General features: G+C 45.6%; 1 protein-coding gene across 1 annotated transcript; it reads right to left on the bottom strand.

Moving 5' to 3' along the window:
* Window positions 1-2,070: 2,070 nt before the first annotated feature.
* LOC117137931 (retinal homeobox protein Rx) lies at window positions 2,071-21,891 on the bottom strand. The gene is made up of 6 exons (XM_033299684.1): window positions 21,250-21,891; window positions 20,204-20,356; window positions 15,316-16,440; window positions 15,002-15,168; window positions 3,148-3,313; window positions 2,071-3,016 (listed from the first exon to the last, which is right to left on the bottom strand). The coding sequence occupies exons 1-6, from the start codon at window positions 21,617-21,619 to the stop codon at window positions 2,280-2,282; spliced, it is 2,718 nt and encodes a 905-aa protein (XP_033155575.1). The 5' UTR covers window positions 21,620-21,891; the 3' UTR covers window positions 2,071-2,279.
* Window positions 21,892-24,224: the final 2,333 nt, after the last annotated feature.

Genomic DNA, 24,224 nt, shown 5'->3' with positions numbered 1-24,224 from the left:
TGTCTTGCACTTGGCGTGCATCACAGTTTTATTTCATTTGTAATGTATGTATTTTTGGTTCGTCACCGCCCCAGCACTTCGTGGGCACCTCCTCCACCCACAAAGTCCCATTCTTGAGGAGCGAGGCACACATGTGGTTCCCCGTCTGGCATTTATTCCATATATGGCGCGTACTTGGCACCTACTCGCCCCATCATTGGGGTATTTTCGGAATTTCCTCGCCCATCTAGATGATTCATTCGTCTTCCGATCTCTATCTTTCGCATTTCTTCCCCTCGGAAAGTGCACGACCATCTCTCAATGTGGCTATCACTCAATCAGTGAGTGATCTATAAATGTATATTAGTTATGCGCTGCAGTGTCTGTGCAAGTGGAAGTGCAATGCCCCGGATGCAGTCGAATTACGATGTGTCAGATGAGTTCTCTCAACTATCTAAAATATTATTCCCATCAAACATTTAAGTATTAATACTTTCACAAGGACCTTATAGTTTAGTATGTTTGGGTGACTGACCTTGATAAGTTGTGTGGCGCCACCTTTTCGGCTAATTTCATTTTAAGGAATTTTCCAAGTGATGCCGCTCATCAATGGTCAAATGTAAAATAGTCAAAATTGTTAGCTCATTTGGTAAATTTAAGAACAATTTCTATCTAAGTTTATTACTTGCAAAATTATTTATATGCATGAATATAACACAAGCTATATTTAAATACGTTCTTTTAATTTGTAAGACATAGGTTTTTAGATCTGCAGCGGAGACGCACACCACCGCATTTAGTGCTACAATTGTTGGCTAGGTGGCGCTGACCGAAAGCCAAGATGCGAACCGATTTTAAGCTAAATGTACTAAGTATATCGATAAAGCAAACGAATTTGTAATGTGTACTAAAATTAACACAGATTAAAAATTTTTAATTTTTAAATTTTTTTTTGATAAACCGTGCCGGTTTTATGTCCTATTTTTAAAAATAAAAAATAATTATGAGTTAGAATAATTCTATAATTCTAAACATAATTCATAAGATACCAAGACTTTTGTATAACTTAATATTTATACATTGTATAAATACGGACATTTTTTCCGTTAGCTGGGGAAAGTTTTTAATTGAATTGGATATTTGTAAAATCATTTCTATTTAATGGCATGACATGCTTGTACCCAACTGAAAAACCTTGTATCGGCGATTGTCATAAAGCTGTTTCTGTCCCTAAACGCTCACCCACTGCTAAGTGGCCACCAATTCCATTTCCCTCGACAATTTTCCCGCAAGCGCAGTGTTTTATTCCCATGTTGTGCGCTTCATATGCATATTGGGTGAGATTTTCCGGCTAGATGTTGTGCGTGTGATAAGCGCCCTGATGTAATTGCGGGCAATTATCATTGCGCCGAGGTCCTTTGAGCAAATTGTGACGCTCATGTGGGATATGCTTTTCATTTCATGGAGCCAGTAGTTCATGCAAGTAGCTGCAAGTTCTGAAAACACATACTCGTATTGCTACCCCCTGGTGTGGGCAACATGCTTGCATTTTAATTGCCCGCGGCGTTAATCAATTATAATTTTATTCGTTACTTTATTAGATTCAACTGCGGCTACTGCACCTGAAACCAGGAGGCCCATTCCCAAGTGAGTCCTTTGTTTGCTGTGCATTTAGTCCTTTTTAATTGCATTTAATTGCTGCTTGTCAGCATTTTCTGCTCAATGTCTCACGATTTTCTTATTAATCAACTCATTAAGTAGCCTTGCACAGGCGATTAGTGCGGCAGATAAGCATTCATAATTGGCCCAAAGAGTTGTATTATTGATGACTGATTACCTCGCTGATTAGCTCCCCTGCCAATTGAACACCTCCTTCGAAAATAAAGAAATCCGAAAATAAGAACGTTACCTTTGTATTTTATTTGTGAATTGGGTTAAATTTATTCTTTAATGATGTTTAAAATGACAATGTTTCAATAAGATTAAATGATTATCCTGCGTCATAAATTATCCCCATGCCACCAAAAAAAACACACATATCTTGAGCTAAAACTTGTCATATTTATTTTGTGCTAATATGCATTAGGAATAGACTTCTTCGTCAGCCGTTTTTCATTGAATTAATTAAAATTTTACAAATACACTTTGCACACGTTGAGTTTTACCATCTAAGAAACTGCCTCAGAAATAAGTACTTACAACACGAAATTCACTAAACTTAGAACACACCTAAAAGACGATACGAGGGACTGGGAACTGTTTTTCGATTGGAGGCGCACTTAGCTAGGAACCGACTGGGGCTAGACAATGGATACCATTCCCTTGTTCAGGTTGTCCAGGTGCTCCTTGGCCTTGATCCTCAGCGTTGCGATCGAGTTGCTCCGCATGTCCGTCGGCGGCGTGCTCGAACCCTTGCCAGTCGGAGTGGGCGGAGGTGGTGGGCTATCCCGGCCCACATCGAGCAGCTCTATGTTGGCGCTGGCCGCGCACTTGTCCAGACTGCTGCCGGGATTGCTGCTGGTGCTGCCGGCATCCAGGTCGCTGCTCAGGTCGCGTCCATCGCCATTGGAATCGGCATTGCCAATGCTCAGGTTCTGCGGCGACATGCAGACATCCGGACCGCTGCACTCCAGCGAGGCGGAGGAGGAGGACGACTGCGAGGATGAGACGGCCACGGTGGTGGCTGTCGAACTGGGCGGCAGACTGCTGTGCAGCGGCGTGCCGAGGGGGGTCACTCCGTGGTGGGGCGAGCCCAAGGACGTCGCATGCGGCGACATGCGTGACAGGTGCGGCGAGAGGTGAGAAAGGGGTACCACATGGTGGCTGCCATGGGGGTGGGGCACTCCGTGGGGCGGCGGCGGTGGCGGTGGCTGCGGCTGACCATGTCCCCCGTGACCCACGTGTGGTGGCGGCGGCCCATTGTGGGCGTGGTGGTGGCCCATGGCCGCCAGACTGCTCATGGTCAGATTTCCGGGCGCCAGGCTCAGCGGCGGCGTCAGATAGCTTGGGTACACGGTTTGCGGATGCGAGAGAAAGCCTGCGGGTAAATAAAATCAGAAGGTCCTTTAATAACTAAGTATGAAGTATGTAATGAAATATGGGCTGGCTTATCTTTGGGTTCTGTACATATAAGCAATTAAGCAGAGCAGATCATGTGAAGATTCCTACCTGGCAGTGCACTCAGCAGCGGCGGCGATAGCCAGGGATCCACGGGCAGTCCGGATGCTCCGCATCCCAGGCGATGTGGCAGCTGGGTGAAGTGGGTCAGGCCCAGGCGAAGACTCTCCGATTTCTCCTGGCGACGCCACTTGGCGCGACGATTCTGGAACCACACCTGGAAAATAAAAGGAATGGAATGGATTAGCTAATTGGGTTGCTGGCTGGAGCAATTAAATTAAACGCTTCACAAGAAACGCGCTAAGTTAGTCGAGCGTTCAGCGTTAAGATATTTTCATTTCGTGGCAGAGAATATTTAGTAATTAGAAAACGGAAATGAAAAGCAGAAGCGAAAGAGCTCCGCAAAGAGAGCTGGAGCTCAAAAAAGAGAGCGAGTCTCACAAGACAAAAAGCAAAATGGCGGCCAACACAAAATTGTTAATGAAAGCACACACACACACATACACACACATACACACACAGAGATGCCAGCAGAGATATATCCACTCATACACACCCACACAGCCATAAAAGCGACCAAACAAAATGGCTGAGCAGCACCCACAAACACACGCACACGCACACGCACACCTACACGCACACAAGCAAAGTAGCGAAGGAAATAAAATAAAATTCAATTAGTTGCCTTCGCTCTAATTAGAATTATCGCAACAATGAGTGTGTATTAGTGTGGCTGTCTAATTAGTGGCAGAGACGAAAAGAGAAAGCATGAGCAGGTAAGAGTGCGTGTGTGTGAGAGAGAGAGGGCGATAAAAGCCATCTAGGGAAAGTTTCCATTGCCCCCTGGCTGGTTATTACCACCCCCTCCCCCCCTTTCGGCTCCTCCTGCGTCCATTTTCTGCTCCTGCCACGCTCAAAGTAATTAAATGCAATTTGCGCAAATTAATAAGAAATTATTTCTGATGAAAATTTCATTACCATGAAATAATGTTGTTGTTGTCGTAGTCGTTGCTGTTTTTGGTTGCTGCTCCTGCCACAAGGACATAAACAAGCATCTATAGGTGTATATGTGTGTATGCATGTGCTGCTTGTGCGCTCGGGTTTCAGTCGCTTTGCGGCTATTTAATTAAGGATAATGGCGCGTAAAATTATTTTCGTTGCCCCGAAAGTGATTTGCAAAACAAATTTGCCAGTCGGAAAATGCAATTTGAAATGGCTTAATTAAAAATACACTACGCAGCAAGAGGTGAATAATTTAAAACGAAATTAAAGCCAAGCTATCTAGGGAATTTGAAGTAAGTAAGCAGGTGAATATCTTTGCAAAGTTAAATAAATCTCTATAAGATATTGAAACAATATATAAGAAAATATATTAAACCACTGTTTTATTTGTAACTATCGAAAACTCATTTCATGCTTATCAAAAGCCAATCAAATCTGTTCCAATTAGAGTTGTGCCTTGATTATCTTTGAATATCTGTCGGATATCAATTAGCAGTGCAGACAGGCAACAATAACAAAATGGCTAATGCCGTTGGCTCCGCTTTCCCTCCTCATCTCCCCCATTCCCCTCTCCCCACACTCCCCGCCTGTATTTCCATTCCCTACTCAAGCAAATTGAAATCCCATTTAGAAAGTCTAATTTCCTGTCTCTCAAATCTGTACGAGGAAAATAAATTAAAGTTAGCAGCTTTAGGCCACATTCAACTCCCCACACTCAAGCGAACACACACAAGCACACTCACTCGGGGAGGGAAAGAGAGGACTGGAGGCTGAGAGAAAGAGAGGGCCTCTTGCTGGCTGTTATAATTTGAGTTTGTGCTTCTTCATTTTAATTAAATCATCAAAATCAATTTTGTAATTTCCATTCATGGCGCGCCATAATGAAAATCCCCCATACAAGCCTCGAAACGAGCAAGCGAGATGGAGACAGGCAGGAGAAAGCTTTCTCCCTCGCAGTCAGCTGGCGGGTGGTGGCACGCCCACAAACATCATAATGACCTTTAGACATCACCACGCTCAGCCACCCGAAAGCTGGCAAAATTGTCTGCTTTCATCTTTGGCCGTTGATGCTGAACCACCACCCAACCACCCACAGCCCCCTGCCCCCTGCCCAGCCCCCGCGCCCCCTTTTTGCCATGACATGGACCAAACTCAATTTTCCACCCCATAGACACAAATACAAACAGGCGGGCACACACACACACGCAGGCATCCCCATTTTCAGCCATTTTCAATTTTGCTACATTTAGACGGCTGTGTCCTCAAAAGCACCCAACCACCACCCAGTCAACCCACCCATCCACCTATCGAGCAGGCCTGCAGCAATTTGGCATTCATGTGGAGCACGCGACTCACCACAAGAACGCCCCCTGCCCACCTACCACCCCTCCCCCCTGCCAACGCAGCCATCAGGCAACCACTTTTCAACTTTAATCTTTTTCATAAACTTCACATTGGCAGCAAACAATTTGCGACCACCCAAAACCCAAAGCACCACCAACCACCCCACCCTCCCCTTTTAACATCATCATCTTGCTCTTCCTCTGGCAATGTCATTCTACCATTTTCCTTGTCGTCTTCTTTAATTTTGTTCGCAGCAAAGTTTTGCCGTTTTATTGGAAAACTTGTGCCGCAAAGTGTCGTTCCACCCAAAAAGGGAAAAAAGAAAGAAACAAAAATGGGCAAAAGCCCCACACACATAGATGTTGAAGTAACTCACACAGCATACCAGGCGTATACGCAATGTGCGCTCTCTCTCTCCCTCTCTCTCTCGCATTCTCTTTCTTGCTGTTGCCCTCTCTTTCACTCGCTGTGTGGCAGAAATTGCTTTTCGAATGTTTCTGACAGTTTGCAAATTGGAAAATTGACTTTTAACACACAAGAGCTTCAGCAGCTTAATAAAACTGTTTGCAACTTGTAGAGAACGAGGGGGCTGGTCGGCGCAGGGGGTTGGGTGGCCAGGAGGGGGTGGTTCAATTGTTGCAGTTCGACTTGATATTACACAGAAAGGACTTGTTGTTGGAATATTCATACTTCCGTTTTCGGTAGGCTGTGCCGCAGTGAGGCGAAGGATACTGAGATAAATTATCTGCGAAAACCATACTCTGGATTTGATGGAGAGTACATTGGGGGTTTTTAGATTGACCACACAGCTTATAGTTTATAAATAGCTAAAAATCAGATTAAATTGAACATTTCGCCTGAAATTTTGAATAGCTTTTTCTGTACACCAAGTAAATCTGTTAAAAAAGGAACAAGCTAAATCAATTTCTGCTGATTTTCCCAGAAACAAGCTGGTTAAAGGTTCGTTTGGGGAGAGCGAAACCTTTTATCTCTCCCCATGGGGGGCACTGGGTATCAGTTGGTGCGATCTACTTAAAACTCAGTGCCAGCGTATGGCATAAGCATATTATGCCGTCAACAGGACTATAATTATCCCAGTGCCGCCAGTTTGTCATGCAATTCAATCAAATTGATTGAAAACTCGATGCCATCGAATGCACTTTGTTTGAGCTCGTTCTCGTAGGCTAACTAATTGCATGGCAGCAAAATAATTTTGCCCCAGCTTGTCCTGCAATTAGAGAGGCGACCCCAGGGGCAATGGTTCGAAAGTCGTGGCATACGAGGCATTCGTGGCAGGACAACCCGTTGCGTTCAAGGATATTGATAGCGGCGCCTAAGGTAATAACCCCGAATGCGAATTGCATGGGAACTCTGGCCGCTCCTCGCGCAAGCTTTAATTCAATTAAAAAATCCTCGAATCCTGCCAGGGGGAGCCTAATTATAGGGCTGTCCCGGTTCCAGACAGCGACAGACACGAAGCATTCAGCCGACCGTCCGATTCAATTCTTTCAGCGGCCTGTCATAATTTTCAGCCCGAATTCGGAGGGACAATGCCGCAGCGTGGAGTCCTTGCCCTGCTAGTTTATGACATGTTTCTTATGCCATTGTTGGCTTTTAGTTCCGGCCCAGGACCCCTCGCAATCGAACTCCGTCTGCCCAAGAAGCCGAAGCTCGAGCATCCTGTTTCGTTTTCGCTTTGTGCGATGGCAGGACACATTAGAGCAAAAGACAAAAGCTTTGACGACGGCCACAATCCGCAAGATGTTTTAATTAGTTTGGGAGCCGACAAGCGTATTGATTTACACTCGGTGCCGCCGTTTGAAAAAGCCGGGTTATGGAGAAATTTATGGGACATAATAAAAAAATTAAGTTGAAGATCTACTTCTGCTGACTGGAATATGAGCTATATATATTAAAAATCGCCTATGTACGCAATCTAAGGGTGAGAAATCGCAACTATTCTTGATTTCTAGGCAGCTTTCAGCTTTTCACACTTTCCCCTCAACTTGGCTAATTGCAGTCTTACTTTTCCGTCGCGAGCCCTGTAATCGAAGGCCAAACACGCGACAAATCTTGATTTTTGTGACAGCCGCAGACTCGGCCGGCGACTCCGCCTCGAATTTCGCCATGAGAAAAGTCGAGGAAAGCGCCAATCCGACACCCACTCGATCAGGACTCGGGTTTCCCTGCCATTTCAATTGTTCCACTCCCAAACTGACTTTGCCCAGGGTTCAGGGGAATGAGAATGAGAGAAGGAAAAGGATCAGAAGCAGGAGCAGGAGCAGGGGAGGATTGTTTGCCGGGGCGTGTTTGCTCGGCGCCACGTGGCACCCTGTATTTAATTAGCTATTTATTTACTCGCTGACATGCCGGGCAGCATTCCGAGCGTAAGAAACGGCCGCACGCACAGTTAATAAGCAGTTAAATCGGCTACAAAGGACGACAAATACCAGGCAGGCTCCTTTCGGGGTGGCTTAGTCCAAGTCCTTGCCACTTCCCAGGCACAGGACGCAGGACACGGGCACAGGGACACAAATTTCTGTTGACGCACTTTTAATTTGCAACATTCGCGGGCCCCGAGGGAAAGTCCGCCCATCAGTTTCAGACCGGTTCTAAGCAGTTGCCACGCTCAATTTGAATAATTTTTGGGGCACACACATACTCGTAGATTAAGGTGCACTGCAAAAAGGAAATCTGTACAAAATTATATTCATTTATCAATGCTTAAATGCCACTCAAAGCTTAAACATCAATTGTTTTCTGTAGCTGCTATTACTATAAGAAATCTGTTACTAAGTATCTAACTAAAAATCAGAAATCCGTATTAGAAAACCGCAATGAACCAAGATTTTTGCTCAGTGGAGCGCGCTTTAGTTTTCGGGCGCTGTCGTATCAAAAGTTTGTCCCCTGATAACTTAATTATAATTTGCGTGCTCTCGAAAATAATAATATCGTTATTATAGTTATTCCACCTGCCAGCCGAAGCGAAATTTGTTTAGGTGATTAATTAGCAAGTAATCAACGTGAACGAGCCGCCGAGGCCAGAGCTCGGAAAATTGTTTAAGTGTTTTGTGATTTATGCAGTCGGCGGGAGGAATTCGTTTGGGAAACGCATAAAACCAATTAGCAGGCAGCGGGAATTAATTAAAAGCGGAAAAGCGACTCGAAAACGGAATTCGGAGTGCAAAGGAGTTGCTTTTGCTTGATTTTTGTGTTTTTGTTTTTTTCGCCCCATAAACATGATGTCTGAAATTATAATAAGCCGCTTGGGCCCCACATAATTAGCGTACATACATGTGGGGGCTCAACGCAGCGTTATTGTCAAAATAAGCATTTATATAAAGCTGATTAAGTCAATTTTACGTATCGCATGCATGCCAGTACACCAGTTCCCCTTCCCCACCCCACTTCTACCTTTATTTTCTGGCCTGGCTTATTTTGATTGACTGTGGATCGAAATTGAAATTGTATTGTTGCCCGCTAATTTGACAACTTAAGCCCAATGCTCATTTAAACTGACAGCCGAGAGGCATCCAAATGTTTTGGATGCGAAGTTGGTGTAGGGGATACAGGGTTCATCAATCCCCGAACCAGATTACACAATCCGAAATCAAAGTCATAATTGAATCGCGCTCGAAACTGTGAACCGGATTGAGTGCATCCTTGACATCTGACAGAGGACAGAGGACGGGGCTGTAATGCAATAAAAACCTAATACTCGAAAGCACCCGCACTTTGGATTTTATCCTTTATCCTGTTGCCTTTTGACTCCGAGAGGCAAAAAATGTATAAAACACTCGCTGAAGCGAACAGATGTGCAACTCATTACAAAGCATTTAGGCGTACAAATTGAATAATATTCATAATGTTCCCGTCGCCGAGGGGTGTGATGGCCTCTCCAAACAAACCACCCACCCACCCACTCACTCCCCTTTTCCACTTTCCACTTGACACTCGAGCAGTTTAGGGTCGTATTAACAGCTGCTCGGCTGGCTGTTTTCTCAGAGATGCAAGGATATTTGGGCCAAAGCAATTTACCATTAAAAAAAAAAGCACCGACAAAATGCGAAATAATTTCATTGTAATTGTAATTGTCTTCGCTTGATTACATTGGTTTATATATTTTATTCCGCTCTAAGCCAAACAAATGGAGTGACAACCTTGAGGGCGAGGCAATCCTCGATGTCAAGTGAGTTGTGTGTTCGGGGGTTGCAACCACCTCGATGGAGGGTGAAGCCGGGGGTCATGATGTATGATTTATAATTTCATTCCGTTTGATTTATGCATTTATATTAAAATGTGACAGGCCACGGTGAATTTGAGACAGCCGGGTCCAAAACTAAACCAAATCCCCCGCACGTGGCGGAACTCCAACTACACGTTCGATTCGTCTTGTATTAGCCATCAGGTGGGTGGTGCGCTGAAAAGCGCAATCATAGCCCAAGTCCTGGAAAGGCAAATAGCGCGCACAAGGACACGTTTCGTGGCTTAAGCGCTGGCAAGGATGCGCCTGGGAGGTGGACGCGGCGTAGGCTGCCTTTAAACTCTGCCTCGAGCGCTCAAACTGGAGACAACAACACCCTTTGGCCGGGCAAGGACATCAGAACAGCGGAGCATCGGGACATCAGAGCCGGGCCGAGCCCGACCAGGACCTTAAGGACACACATTGGAGTGGCGAGAAGAGGAGAGGTGGAGCGGCGCAGAGCAAACTCAATAAGTCGCATAAAAGAATGAAATTGGATGCCATCGCAAACAAACACAAACGATGCCGACATTGTGCTCCTTGCCAGATCCTTCGGCATCTCCGGCCGCAGACTGCCTCCAACATCGGAAATTCCTTTGAGCCGCGCGGCAACTGCGTCGTCATCTTCCCCATCCCCCTCCCCGTGCTCCACATTTATCTGAAGCTCCTGATATCTGCGCTTTGGCTTTCAAGTTTAATTAATTGCGACACGGATTCTGCGTGGGCGTTTCTCGATCGCAGAAGGCTTTCTTCTCCTTGCCCGAAAAAAGGAGCTTCTAATGAGGGTTAATTGAAAGCGGCAAACTTCTGTAGAGAGTTGCCCCTCGCCTCGCCATCTCTTCTTCTGCGGCTTAGTTCTATCTATCTTCAATTAGAATTGAGTCGCAATTAATACGGATTCAGTGGCACATTAGAGATGAGATCGTGAGTTGCTTTTATAAGGATAATAGATGGACTGAATTTACATAATCAAAGTACGAAGTCAGTTGAATTCGCTTTTAAAGCATATTGTATACCCTTAACCCGACTATTTGTTTTCTTCGCCCTTGTTGCCCAAATTGGCCGTTTCATGTCAAGTGCCTGAAAGTTTCGTTCAAGTACGGCGCTTTGTTTTACTGTTGACAGTTGATCAAAATACATTTTAATAAACGGCAGATGTGTAAGGCTGAGCACAGGCCTGCCTAAATATATTATAAGCCCGAGTTCCGAACGGTACAGCCACCCCCTATCCTCGACTGCCCTTTGTGACCTGACATTTATTTACCCTTGCGGTGGTTTTGTTTCCCTAGCTCTCGTTCACCCCTTCTCCGTTCGCTTTTTATTATTGTTTTGCCAAGGTGGCATAATGTGTTAATTGCTCTGCCCACACCCAACCTACTATCCTTCTCCACCCGCTTCTAGTCCACAGCTGCGGCTTGAGTTCTATGCATATTTCATCGCCATTTAATTATATCGTCGGGAGTGCTTACAAAAAAGAAGACAATTAACTGCTCTGGCCACACTGACCGAACGGGCAGCAATCAGGACAAGTGCCTAATAAATGGTTTTAAAAGGGCCGGCCACTCCCCAAACACAGACCATCGAGACTTCAGAGGTCCTGCAGGGACCTCCGCATGACAATAAGTTAAATAAGTTTGAAAAGCTTTTTCTCCTCACATTTCCAACACCCAGTGGGACCAGCCTACTTAAGCATTCAATGGCTTTATTCATTCCAACGATTTGATGACCCGCACAGGACATTCAAGTTGCCGAATGATGGCGATGAACGAGCTTGTTTAGCAGTCAGTCGGACAGGCAAGCGATCGTTTTCATTATTAGATTTGTATAGGATTTCATGGCGCTGGAGGCACGGAGCGGGTCTAAACAAATGAAGCTAATATGCATTATTATTATGGCATGTGAAAACGAAAACGAAAGCGTTGTGGGTGGGTAGTTGTCGATAAAACGGTCATGCAAGCGAACGAATGCCAAAGTTGAAGTAAATATTCAATAAAAAATAATCGAAGCAGAAACCAGAACGGAGCGCACAGCGAAATGAGCATAAAAATGTGGCAATGTCGAGGGGGCAAATCTAAATCCCTTCGAAGGCGAGGGCAAAAACGCAGGCCAAGTGGAATGCAATAAAAATCTATTTTATTTGTTAGTGAAATGACATTTTTATTTGTTTGCTGTTTATGCACATCCACATACTCACACATGCAAACCGGATAGATAGACACGGATATAAAGAGCGCTTGGGGCTGTCTGTGTCACGTCACACATGTCGTATGAGCAATATATGCAGATAAATAAACTATTACACAGGATTATTATTTACCTTTGGCGCAGGATATTTTGACAGGCTTACGATATTTAATCATTTGACTATGCAAAATAATTGACACAAACTTTTGCATCCGACCTATCTATATTTGTTTATTTTTCTGCTAATAAACGCAATAAAGGTGCTCGTTGCACATGAAAATACCCATGTTTATCATACTAACTAAGTAAAGACATGCATTGGAAATACTTTCCCAAATTTGATCCTATGGGAAAGCAAGGTCCTTCTCCGTACATCCAATCCCATCTGTATTCGATTCTCTGCGCTCGGGCATGGCAAATTAAGTTTTAATTAAACTCTTTTGGCCCACGGTTTAATGCGGCGTATGATTGAGTCGACTGGCGGCTTTAACCCTTGACTGGGCGCCAGACAACCCTCGCGAAGGACGAAAAAAGCCGCACTCAGTCCTGTCAGTGAGTAATCCAAACAAAAGTAATTGTCATCTCCCAGGACATATGTTGCTGCTCTCAGGGTTTTTGTGTGTGTCCGTCCTTTTTGGGGGAAGTGGCGATACATTTCCACGGCAAGTGTTAATGATCGTCTAGCTCTGCTGTTTTTTTTTTTTGTTGGCTGTTAATCTGCCGTTTAATTTGCCGGCTTAACGCGTTTTGTTTTGGTTACCATCAGCGATAATCCCCGAGCTTAGGCCACTCAAACCCTTGTTTAAATGGCTGCGGCTGCCGTCTTTAGCCTGGTTTAGTTTTCTTTCGACTGTGGGCAGACCGCAAAATGACACAATTTCAATTGAACTTGCATAGTTGGGCAACTCGTCTGTCAACGTATATTGCCATTTAAACAACAATCAAACAAGCCACAGAGAAATTCATTCCATTGCCATACACAAAATGCAAAATCCAATCAAACTTTTTAAACAAACATTTAACAAATCTATTACAATGCAATGACAGCAAGCGAACCAAAAAGAAACCGACGAAAAGTGGGCGACCAATGCAAAACCCTGAAATGAACTCATCTAAACGAGAAATTCTATTTGGTGGATGGCTGGCTGGGTTTGCAAAGAAACAACTCAGTCAACTTTGGTTACTTTTCCCTTCCCTTCCTTCTTTTTTTGGCCAGCCTATAACGAGTGTATGTGTGTGCCAGCAAACTTAATCAAAACAAATTTCCACCTTCAACGAGTTGCACACCAAGCAATTTCCCAGGCCCAGTCAAAGAGCAAAAACAAAAAAAAAAAAACCTCGAAAAAAAGTAGGAAAAAATTGGTAGCAAAGGAGTAAAAACGATAACTAGAACTTCATGCAAACTAACCGCAAATACGATTACAAACACACAGGATCAGGATGGATGGGGTGGCCCAATGCAGCCCACTAAATCGAAAAAGCGAGTCAAAGGGTTGGAGGACGACTATACTATTCTATGGCCATAGCTCGTTTCGCTTCCTGCTGGCATAATTTGAATTCGTGTCAATTTGACAAAGTGACACATGAGGGCCAGAAGGCTCCGAAGGCTCAGGAGACTGAGGAGGAGAAATTTTTATGCGATTTCGCTTCATTACCTTTGTATTTCGTTTGTGCGGTGGCTATATAGCCGGGTCTATAGCTACACCCATAAATACATACGGCATTTTCGGTATTTGTTTATTTATTTATGTCCTGTGTTGTGTTGGAGACGCCGACGACAGTGTCGCCAACTCTGGCTGTGGGCACGATAATGTTTAGTCAATAAAAATGATTTGTCGGCTGAGGAAACGAAACGAAATCGTGAAATTTGATATGTCCTTTGCATTTACCGGGGTGGGGTGTTTCCTCCACCTCTCCCTCCCCGCCTCACACCCACTTTTGCGGTTGGAAAACTATGCCAACTATGCCTGGTCCACTCTAGAGCTTGCAGCAGCCTCAGGCTCGAGCTGAAGTCAGTTTTCCACCATCGGAGACTACACAGAAAGATATAGGAAGCTACTTGATAAGCAAGCTATGTGGCAGAATTTGGAATAGAATTTGGATAGGGAATATGATCTAGACTGTTTGCTTGATTAAGTATGCATAAATGTGGATTGAAACATCTATCCAAAATGTTTGTACGTGCAACACCCACTGCCACCCATCGTTAGTTGTTGCTGCTTAAGCGTTTTTTTATGCTACACCGCTGTGAATGGAATTTACGAGGCGCCCTGCCCGTTCACGTCACAATTTGCCACCCGAAACGAATGGCTGCCAGACATGGCATCCCGCCATATCGCCACATTGCCACATAGCCACATTGCCACATTGCTACATTGCCACACTGGCGGCTGGTGGCCCAAAGTCGCAGTCGCATAAAGGAGCATAAAAGCGCATAGTCGCATAAAATGCATAATTCTGTCCGATGAAGAAAAGGAAACCCATTGAATGGGCCACCGACCAAGTTGAGAACTTTTTCGGCGCTGTCATTTTCCTATTGAGACATAAATTGTTTCATGCACTCGGAGTCGAGTTATGTGCAAAGTTTGACAATTATTATTGCTCTTGAGGGGAAATCAAACCGCAAAAAAAAAACATTAATGAATGCCTAGAAGAGTTATGGTTAAATAAACCAGTTTAATTCGAATATGTAAAGCGAGCGACCACATTCAACTAATTTGAGTTCGTCGTAAATAAGAAACGCAATAGTGACTATAAAAAATCCTTTTTCTTTTGGAAGTTTAAGGATAAGGAACGTTACGAGTCAGTTAAATAATTCAAATATGCAGTTCTCTCTCATTAAGGATCTCCGGCCATAAATCCCTGCCAACTATTCCAAATGTATGTATATCTAGCACCTTGCATTCACTTGAGTTTTAGATGCAAGGGGTTGATTAAGAGCGGGAACAACTTAATTTCGTTAAAATAAATAGCAAACGGAAATTGTTTAATTTCCGGAGCCTGGCTGGCGGTTACTCCAGCTGCAGACACGTTGATTTCCCAATTAGCCGAGGCTCGGGTGTAAATCACTTCCAGACACAAGAGATACGGGAGAAACTGGAGATACAGGGGGTACTGGTGGAGGTGACTCACCTGGACGCGGACCTCTGGCAGGTTCACCTTCATGGCCAGCTCCTCGCGGGAATAGACATCGGGGTAGTGGGACTTCTCGAAGGCCCGCTCCAGTTCATGGAGCTGGTAGGTGGTGAAGGTGGTCCGATTGCGACGGTGTTTCTTCTTGGCGCAGTTATCATCTTGGCCTGCCAATACAGAAATGTTCAGAAAATTCGTTAGAAGTTCATTGAACATTGTTTGCTATCAATAAAACACCATGATCGGTGACCAAACTTATAAGTAATCAGCTTTCTGTTATCGAAAGGACACTAAAGGATAGACTTTGTACCCACCCTCGTCGTCGCTGCCGGAGGTGATCTTCTCGCCCTGCTCGCTGCTGTTGGTCTGGTTGAGATCCTCGCTGGAGGCGCAGCTGCCGTTGACCAAGCTATCGCTATCCGCGTTCAAACGCTCGCCATGATCGCCGGAGTTGCTGTTGCCATTGGGATTCCCATTGCCACTGTTGCGAAAGTCATGCTGAAAGCCCTGCTGCTGTTGCAGTTGCTGTTGCTGCTGCTGCTGCTGTTGTTGGTGGTGATGCGATTGCTGCTGATGATGCACCTCCTCCATGCTGCGCGGCCGAATGCCGTAATTACCGCCTGGCAACTGACCGTTGGCTAATTTTGGCTCATTATCATCACAGTAGACGCCGGCGGACTTGCGCTTGGCGGCCAGCGGACCACGTGGCGCCGGAGTGGGCGGCGAGGTCACATCGAGCTGCAACTTTGCCGCATCATCGTCGTCCTCCTCCAAGTCGCTGGCCGAGGACATTGAACGCTCGTCGTAGTTGATCTGCGACGGGGCGACAGGCGCCGTCTGGGATTCCATAAAGTAGGCACCCGGCGGTGGAGGAGGACCCGCTCCAGTGGGCGATGACTTGGCGTATTTGCCGTGCTGATTCTGCTGATTCTGCTGCTCCTGCGCCTGAGCCGCCAAGGCGGCCAAATGCTGCTGATGACTGCCAAAGGAACTGGGCGGCAGCGGAGCGGGCGGAGCATTGGCCCCATTGGCTCCGGTCTGCAATTGATTGGCCTCGACCATCTGGTGCATCGAATTGAGGTAATTGCCCGCCGCCTCCTCCTGGTGCCCATACCCATGACCGGCCTGGCCAAAGCCAAAGGCATTATGATAGCCGAAGGGCGCATGCCCATGATGCGTAGGATGACCATGTCCGGCATGTGTCGCATGTCCCGCCTGGCCGCCCATCTGCTGTCCGTGGTGCAGGGGCGTGGCATTCGGCACCTGGGGCTGCTGACCCCCCGGCGGAGTTGGTGGACCGTAGGGCAGGGCTCCTCCGTTCTTCGCGTGCTGCTGCAGCATGCTGGCCATGCGATTGTCCATGCTGCGCAACTGCGTCAGGGTCATGCCGCAGCGCAGATCAGTGGCGTCGTCGTCACCCAGGGAGGGATCAACGGAGCCTAAAAGCGAGATCAAAGGTTACAGTCGTTTAAATAAAGAATGTATGGCGAGGAGTGAAGGGAATCCTGGAATAGCAACCATTATTTTTTTGTGCAATTAATTGAGCGTGATCAATGGCTAATACAAGGCAATGGGGTTGGAGCTTGCTTTTCCCTTCGCCCACGCATTCAGGCACCTGATTAGATTTTAATTAGTATGCTCAATGGGGCGGGAAGGCAAGTCATAAAGCTGTTTGCCAACTCGCTGGCTAAAAGCCTTGAACAACCCGGCTAATAACAACGTGTTAGTTAATTTGCCCGCTGAACAGGGGCTGGCGCGAAGTGGAAGCCTTCGACCTGCGGCGGGTCAAAACCTGTTGGCCGCCCGCCCTCCCACTAATAAACGGCTTTCAATTAGAAGCCAGGTATTTACAATGTGAGGCAATAAAAATTCCCAGAAAGCCGAGGAGGAGTTCCAGATGAGGCGGCATTGGTCCCTAATGGGCGTTCCAACCAGCGCTTGTTCATATCACGTGACATGCAAGGAAGTCATTAGTTTTCGAAGCGCCGCGACCAGGCTTTCTATTATTTGGGGTTTAGGTTTCAGTTCTTTGGCTGGGATTTTGTGTAACCGAATTCAATTTCTATGGTTAAATTGGCTTTCGGGGCGGGCCAATTGGAAACAAAACCAATTACGCAGTCAGACTGGGAACTTGCTGCTCGAGAGTACGAGTATCTGTAATTATTTGATAGTCTTTTGGATAATTGCTTTTCGATGTTAGTCCACTGCCAGGCAGCCCTTTTCGTTTAGTCGATTGCCTAATGTAATTATGCGCCACATCGTTGCGATTCGCCACAGTTCGATTAATTGGGTCAGTATTTTGGCTAATTAACTTTAAACAGCAGCCAAACGTAGATTGTAAATGCCCCGAATTAACCTCTGCGAGCGTTTTCACCAATCAATCGAAATTTACACGCCCAGCATGCATTTTATTTTGAGCCACTGTGGTGCTAATGAAATTAACGACGAAAATCGCTTTTGAAAGCCTCTCTGCAAATGAAGTAGCACAAAAGATTTGAATGGGGCAGCCACATGAGGCGATGGACAGTAGCCGCACCAACCGCACCCCTCTCCCTCCATCCACATCAATCCACACAAAAAATCACGATAAAAAATCCACCGCCGAGTTGCCACACGGAGTGCGTGAGTTAATTGCGTGAGCAGCGAAATAAAAAGGTTAAAACAAAAGTTGTTCTGGGGTCTTTCCTAAGCAATTTCCCAAAGTGTGAATGATGTGATGGTTAAGCTCGTATATCATGGGGAATTGGCTAAAAGGTGGCATAAATCACGAAGTAAAATGACAGAAATCAATTCTGTTAGAGAAACATGATTTATGTCCTGCGAATATCTATATAATAGCACACCTTAATCCCTGAATAGTAATACATAATAATCTGCCCATATATCTCAAAACTCATTCACAAACCAGTTAACATCCTACAATTCTAATGGTGAATGAACCAGCTTCTTAGCCCATTCACTCAATTTCTATGGATTGATCGACACATCAATTAGGAAATGATTTCGAGTTGGCGTCTGAAAATTTGTCGGTCGTTAGCGCAATGAAATTTGATTATGACTTCTAACTCAGAATTGTAATGCTAGGTAGTTGTCTGGAAAGTAGCGTTTAGTGAGATGCTTTTCCACGATTAGAATGTACACTCTTCTCGTCATTTTGCTCTAATTTGGCTTGTGTTTCCGACGAATCCATCCAAATTGACGTTAATCGCGTCACTACTTCTCTGGCCCCCTTCCCAGTGTCTAATCCTAATGATGATTTGACAGATTCCCATTGTTGGGCCAATACTTGGCCATTAGGCGGCCTAATTGATATGTTATTAGCCGCAGCGCGTTTTCTAAAAGTCATGGCCAGAACAGGTACAGGCCGAAAGGAAATGCACATTTCGGCTGGTTTCTTGTTCGCCGGAGATCTTTGCAGCCAGATGAGATGCGAGATATCGGACTCATATCAAAAAGCGAAACAAGCCATAAACAAAACTGTCAATCACAAGTGCTTGTTGGAAGTGGAAGTGCGGTATGCGCCAGGGGGGCTTCGATAAAAAGTGGTAGAAGCCACAAAAGCGGCTAATAAGACGACGCCGACGCAGACACGCATTAAAATCATTAAGACGCCTTAATGCTCAATTTAATGCCGCGTCAACTGCTTAACAGATCTCGTGTAGATGGATCGTGAAGGGGATCACTTCGATCACTTTCTAATCACATATGGCCCACTCTTTCGGTCATTCTCTTAGCCAATCTAGATCTTAACGCTGCTGCTTAGTCAGTTTGTTTGCTTCTTGGCCAAATGCACTTGTGCCTCCTGCGCTTTAAATGATTGTTTACATCTCAATTTTACATCTCGCCCTCTCTCTCTCTGTCTCTCTCTCTCCAGCTCTGTCTGCCACACTGTAGCTGTCCCTTTCTGGTTTCTGGGACGCCACCGTTGCCGCCAGCTGTCAGATTAAATGCTTTTTGACGGCTTGTGTCTGGCCGCCAGTTTAATTATGGCTTAAATGCGAAACGCTTGAGCTCGCCATGTAGCTGAGCCCCTCTCCAAACTGCCACCCCCGCGATTTGTCCACCCACAGTTAATTAGCCTGTTTTTAATTAATTTGCGGTCATTTAACCTGTGCTCTTGTTGTTGTCGCTCGGCGCCATTTTGATTTGCACTCGTTGTTGTTGTCAATTTGTTCATCACCTTGTTGTTTTTGGCTCTCCATTCGCTTTAGACCCTTTACCATCGATGGTAGTTGTCTGTTTTGAGCGTTTATGAAACCACTTAATTGAATTAATTGCAAAGATACCTACTGCTAATTGTTTTGGCTTTCTGTTGGCCAGTTGAAAGCTGATAAGTGAGCAATCGAATAATTACTAATTGCTTTTATCAATTGAAGAATGGCAAAATACATGTATTGTGATATCTTGATAATGATTGATTTTCAAAAACTCTATCCTCTTAGAAACTACGCTTCAAAAGCACAAAAGTAGCAAAAGCTACACCTTCATTTCTCACCTAGTCGCTGGGATGATCCAAGGACTCAAGGCTGTGGTGTTATGGCCATAACCATAATCGCGGCAATATCAGTGCCCACCCTTTTTTCGCAACTTGCTGCCAATTTGGTGGCACGGGCGTTGGGCGGTGGGCGTGGTCGAGACGCGAGAGCGACAATCGCTTGCCGGCAATCAAAACAGAAGCAGAAATGAATTATAAATGACGTGCAGAAGACTATTTTTGGCACCCACCTGGATGTGGGGAGTCATCGCCAGCTGGCACCGCAAATCCCCACTATAATCCAGTTAAAAAGCCTTCAAAAGTGCTCACTCCGCGCGCCACTAATATAAGTTTAAATTGGCCAAAAGCGATGGGGCTTCTAATCCCATCTAAATATGACTTCCGTTTTGGCGTGCGTTTTTCTTTTTTTTAGGTTCTCGTTTCGTTTTCTTCGCCAGCGATTACCGCTGACTGATTGCTTATCAGCTGTCGTGCATCTCGAGGCGTTGCCAAAGTGCAAGTCCCAACGCCACCACCCACCCAAGCCACCCGAAACCACAGAAAAAACCACCCAATGGCACCACCCCCTGCCAAGGCTAATACAATTTTGCGATTGTGTTTGTTGATTCCACCGGCTGCGAGCGGGTAATTGAAATCGATTTGCCATTTTCCCTGACAGGGCCCACTGATCACGGCTAATGGCCAAATAATGTCGCGTTATGACTTACCATCGCTGACCGTTTCCGGATTCCTGCCACTGCCATTCGCCGCGCCATTGCGATTCTTCAGGCCCAGAATGGCATCGATTGTGTGGCGGGGCGTTAGCGTCTGTCCACCAGATCCGTACTTCCTGGCATTATCCTTAACCAAGTCGTTGCTATCTGCGGGATACAAAAAGGGGGAAAAAAGAGAGCCGAGTTAAAAGCCTGTTTGCCAACAGTTTGCCAAAGTCAATTAGGCGCACGACAGTGGTGCTGCGCGACCCTATGCAAATTTGTCAGCAATTTCGAAAGTATTAAAATTTAGTCCAGTCCGCATACACACAACTTTATTTGCGATTTTAACGAGCTAAAAGCTGTAATTGCAACCGCGAGCCACCCAACCCCCCACCTCACAACCCCCCTCGCGAGCCCATCGTCCGCATAAAATGGCCAGTTGTCACGACGGCATGCTGGAAAGTAGGCAACATGTTGCCTGATGGCTTTATGCATTTTTAACGAAATTAAAACAAACTGTGCCAAGTGGCGAGTGAAAGCGGTGCAAAGTGCGCCGGGATTTAAAGCGACTTAATTGCCTCGTCTTGCAATTAGCTTATAATTTTCTCTCAAATTTTCCGCTGTGCATGTTAATGCACTAAAAAACATTGCTGTGAACACGCACACACTCAGCCATTCAGACATTCAGCCATTTGGCGATCAGTCCGGAATTTCCGTGTCCGCCAGCAATTTGTGTTAATTAAATCTGTAATCAAACAATTGGAAGGCTTTTCCGGCTAAGGCCACACGTGAAAAAATTAGCAACACAAGTTTAACTAACGAAGCTTAATATGTTTGCTAAGTGGTCAAGTTTTTGATATATTGGATATATATCATTTTTTCTGATTTTCCAATTTGTCCGAAAAGTTTGTTATTTAGCCTAATTGGTCATTATATCGAAATTAATTCATTCTAAATTCTAAATTCTAAAACTGATAGCCAAACTTGATTTTATTCCAAATAGATCCCTATTCTCTAAAAGGAGACCCTCGAAATTTGCCGTCGGAAGTGCAGCTCACCTTCCGTTGAGATCACAGTGTTGTTGTTGGCCAGGTGGGCGGCATAGTGCTCGTGGAACTGCTCCAGGTTCTTGAACTTCTCCACGATCATCTGCAGATTCTTGGCGTCCCTCACGTTGCCGAGCAGGTGACGCAGTTGCTCCAGCTGCTTGGGCGGCAGCTTGTGGTTCCCGCCGCCCTGCTGCACCAGCTGCTCGAAGATGTGCTGGAATGTGGCGGCGGTATTGTTGGACGCCGCGGTGGAGGACGAGTTGGCCACACCACCTGGACCGGACATGGCGGCGGAGATCGCAACCGGTTTTCCGGCTGGCGATCCTGGCTGGCCTGGAGCCACTTCAAGGGCAGGTGGCGTCGAGGCTTTGATATCCATTCGATTGCGAGGGGCAAGAGTACTTAAATCGGCAATGATATGAATGATCACAGTTGAGGCACCACCACACACACTCTACACAGTCACACAAATTGTATTTGAATCGCTGTCAGAATTTTCTGGCTAAATGTCAAGCATCTTTCAGTCACAAGCGGTAAAAGTTTAGCTCCGACAATACCAACTATGCACTACCAACTACCGAAACCGTTGCGCACCGGGCCAAGGCAGAGTTGGCAATAAACTCGAAGGCAGCGACTGTGGCCCGCTGACGACTCGAGTTTCCAAATCGAATTGGAAACCGGTTGAGCTCACCGCACCTATATATACACACTGCTCCTGTGTGAGTGTGTGAACCAAGGGGGCGGAGTCAGCTCGGGAGAGCACTGCGAGAGCGCGAGAGAGTGCGCAGGACTCGCGGGGTGGCTGTCCGTTGCGCTCCGGCACGGCACGGGACAGGACATGGACTTCCGAAACCGAATCCAGGCGATCCGGAATCCAGAGTACAACAATGGGTATTTGGGATGCCCCGACTCCTGCCAAGCGGCTTGTTTGTCGGCAACGTAATAAAATAAACTAACTGCACTTACTGCCCTTCGCCCAGATGTCCTCGAAGGGAAATGCTGAACGGAGTCCTTGCGCTTTTGCGCCCCAAAAAAATATGACTTTGGTGCCACAGATTTTTCGACCACAATTGCATCGGAAAACCATTTTGGGCTTAGGCCACAAAGTGTGTGGCTCTCTATTCCTCTCTCTCTATCTCTCTCTGTGTGCATCGGCATTTCCTTCTCGCTCTACGCGTTTTCCCAAGGAGCGTGAAACCTAAAACGGATACATAAGTGGATTTTGTTAATATCCTGCTATTGTTACAAATTTGCAAGCTGATTGCGGCAAGCGTCATTTGTCAAGGAAGTGAACTTAAAAGCAGTTGAGGTTTAGGAATGTGTTGGGCACACAATTATCCTTATTATGTTATTGCAAGTTAAGTAATGAGTTGGCATTTTACTTGAGTGCTTTGATTTATAAATACTACTGTAACCTGAAAGAAGAAAGCTAGCTTAACAAGCTCTTAGCTATTATGGAGCATAGATCTTTTCAACTATTCTTATGTTATACAAGTAAAAAGGAAACCCAATAAATCTTAGGATGTAGAATCATAATCAAAGGATGTTAAATTATAATCATGTCTAGTTCATATTAAACCATTAAACCATTTTATTTTAAACTTTAGTTGAAATGTGCTCTTCATACCATAAGTAGTTACTCTCCAAATTCAGCTGTACATTTTTAGCAAATCATGTATCTGCAGTAGCTACTTATTAGCCTTAAATGTTTTAATTACGAGACAAGTTTGTATCGTTGGCTGAATAATTTTCTAAAAACATTACATTGGCCATTGGAGGTGGATGCCCTGGAAGGCCACATCCCACTCCGCCACATCCCACTTCCGACACTTGATTGTCAGCCGGGTAATAGACGCAGTCAGCCAGCCATTAAGCGTGGCCAATACCATTACCATTTACATTTAGCCGGCATTTCGCAGCTTACCTGTTGTCATGAGTTGTGGTTTTTCCCCAGAGCTCGAGTATTTCATTTCAGTCCAGTTCGTTCAGTCTCTCGTTTGGCTTCGGTTCAATTTGTCCGTTTACGCTATCTTCCATTACACGTTAAATGAAAATGCCAGATAACCAGGCACACGGCCCACCCATTTTCCCCATTTTCCCATTTTCCACCCTGCCTCCTGACATTTTGGTTTGGACCCTCCTTTTGGCCCAGCGATTCGATTTGTGCCAACTAATGAGCTCTTAATGCGCGTTTATTCTTACGCATAACGAGCTTGCCAAACGTAATTACGTCCAAGGGATGTGTGTGTGTGTATCCCTGTATGTGTGTGTGTGTGAGTGGGGGCCCTGCGCTCTCTCTTCCTGCCTTTCACTCTGTGTGTGTGTGGGTGTGTGTATCTGTGAGAGGCTGCCATGTTGGCGCGATGCTTAATTGAAGTGGAGCGACGGGTATCTCGGGTATATCCTTCTGCTGGATTCTACGCGTGTGTGCGGCTGTGTGTGCCTGTGTATCCACTTATCCTTTTCATTTACGCCACATCCGCAACGTTAACTCGCTGCTCGCTGCTGCCACTCCTCAACTTGTGCCGTCTTCCCCGCTTTCCGCCTGCCGCTTTTTGTTTTAAATTAATTTGCTTTTAATTTGCTTTATTATGTGGCAATTTCTCCTTCTTTCCCCGGATTTTATTAGTTTGCTTTTATCGTTAAGCAGTTAACTTTCGCATGAAATGTGCGCCCCTGATGAAGTGAACGTTTAATCTTCGCCAAATTAAGCATACGCCATGTGGTCAGGGGTAGCAACTAATTGATGCTTCTGAGTAGGCACTGCTGATATCATCTCACTGCTCTGGCAGCTGTGGCTGAAATGCACTTAGTTGAATCCTCTTATCAGGGGAATACCCTCTAAAATCTAAAATCATGCTGCGCATGCGTAAAAGTCTTAAAAAAAGCGAAGTGCTGCTGAAATGGAGAACCAGTTTTGTTGGGCGCCCTTTCTTCTCCTTATTCCCATTCGAATTCTGACTCTCTTAGCTGGAGGCGTGGCC

Source organism: Drosophila mauritiana, chromosome 2R, assembly GCF_004382145.1.
Source record: "Drosophila mauritiana strain mau12 chromosome 2R, ASM438214v1, whole genome shotgun sequence".
Classification (NCBI taxonomy): domain Eukaryota; kingdom Metazoa; phylum Arthropoda; class Insecta; order Diptera; family Drosophilidae; genus Drosophila; species Drosophila mauritiana.
Note: the sequence above shows the minus strand (reverse complement) of the source record. Positions and strands in the feature narration are given on the sequence as shown.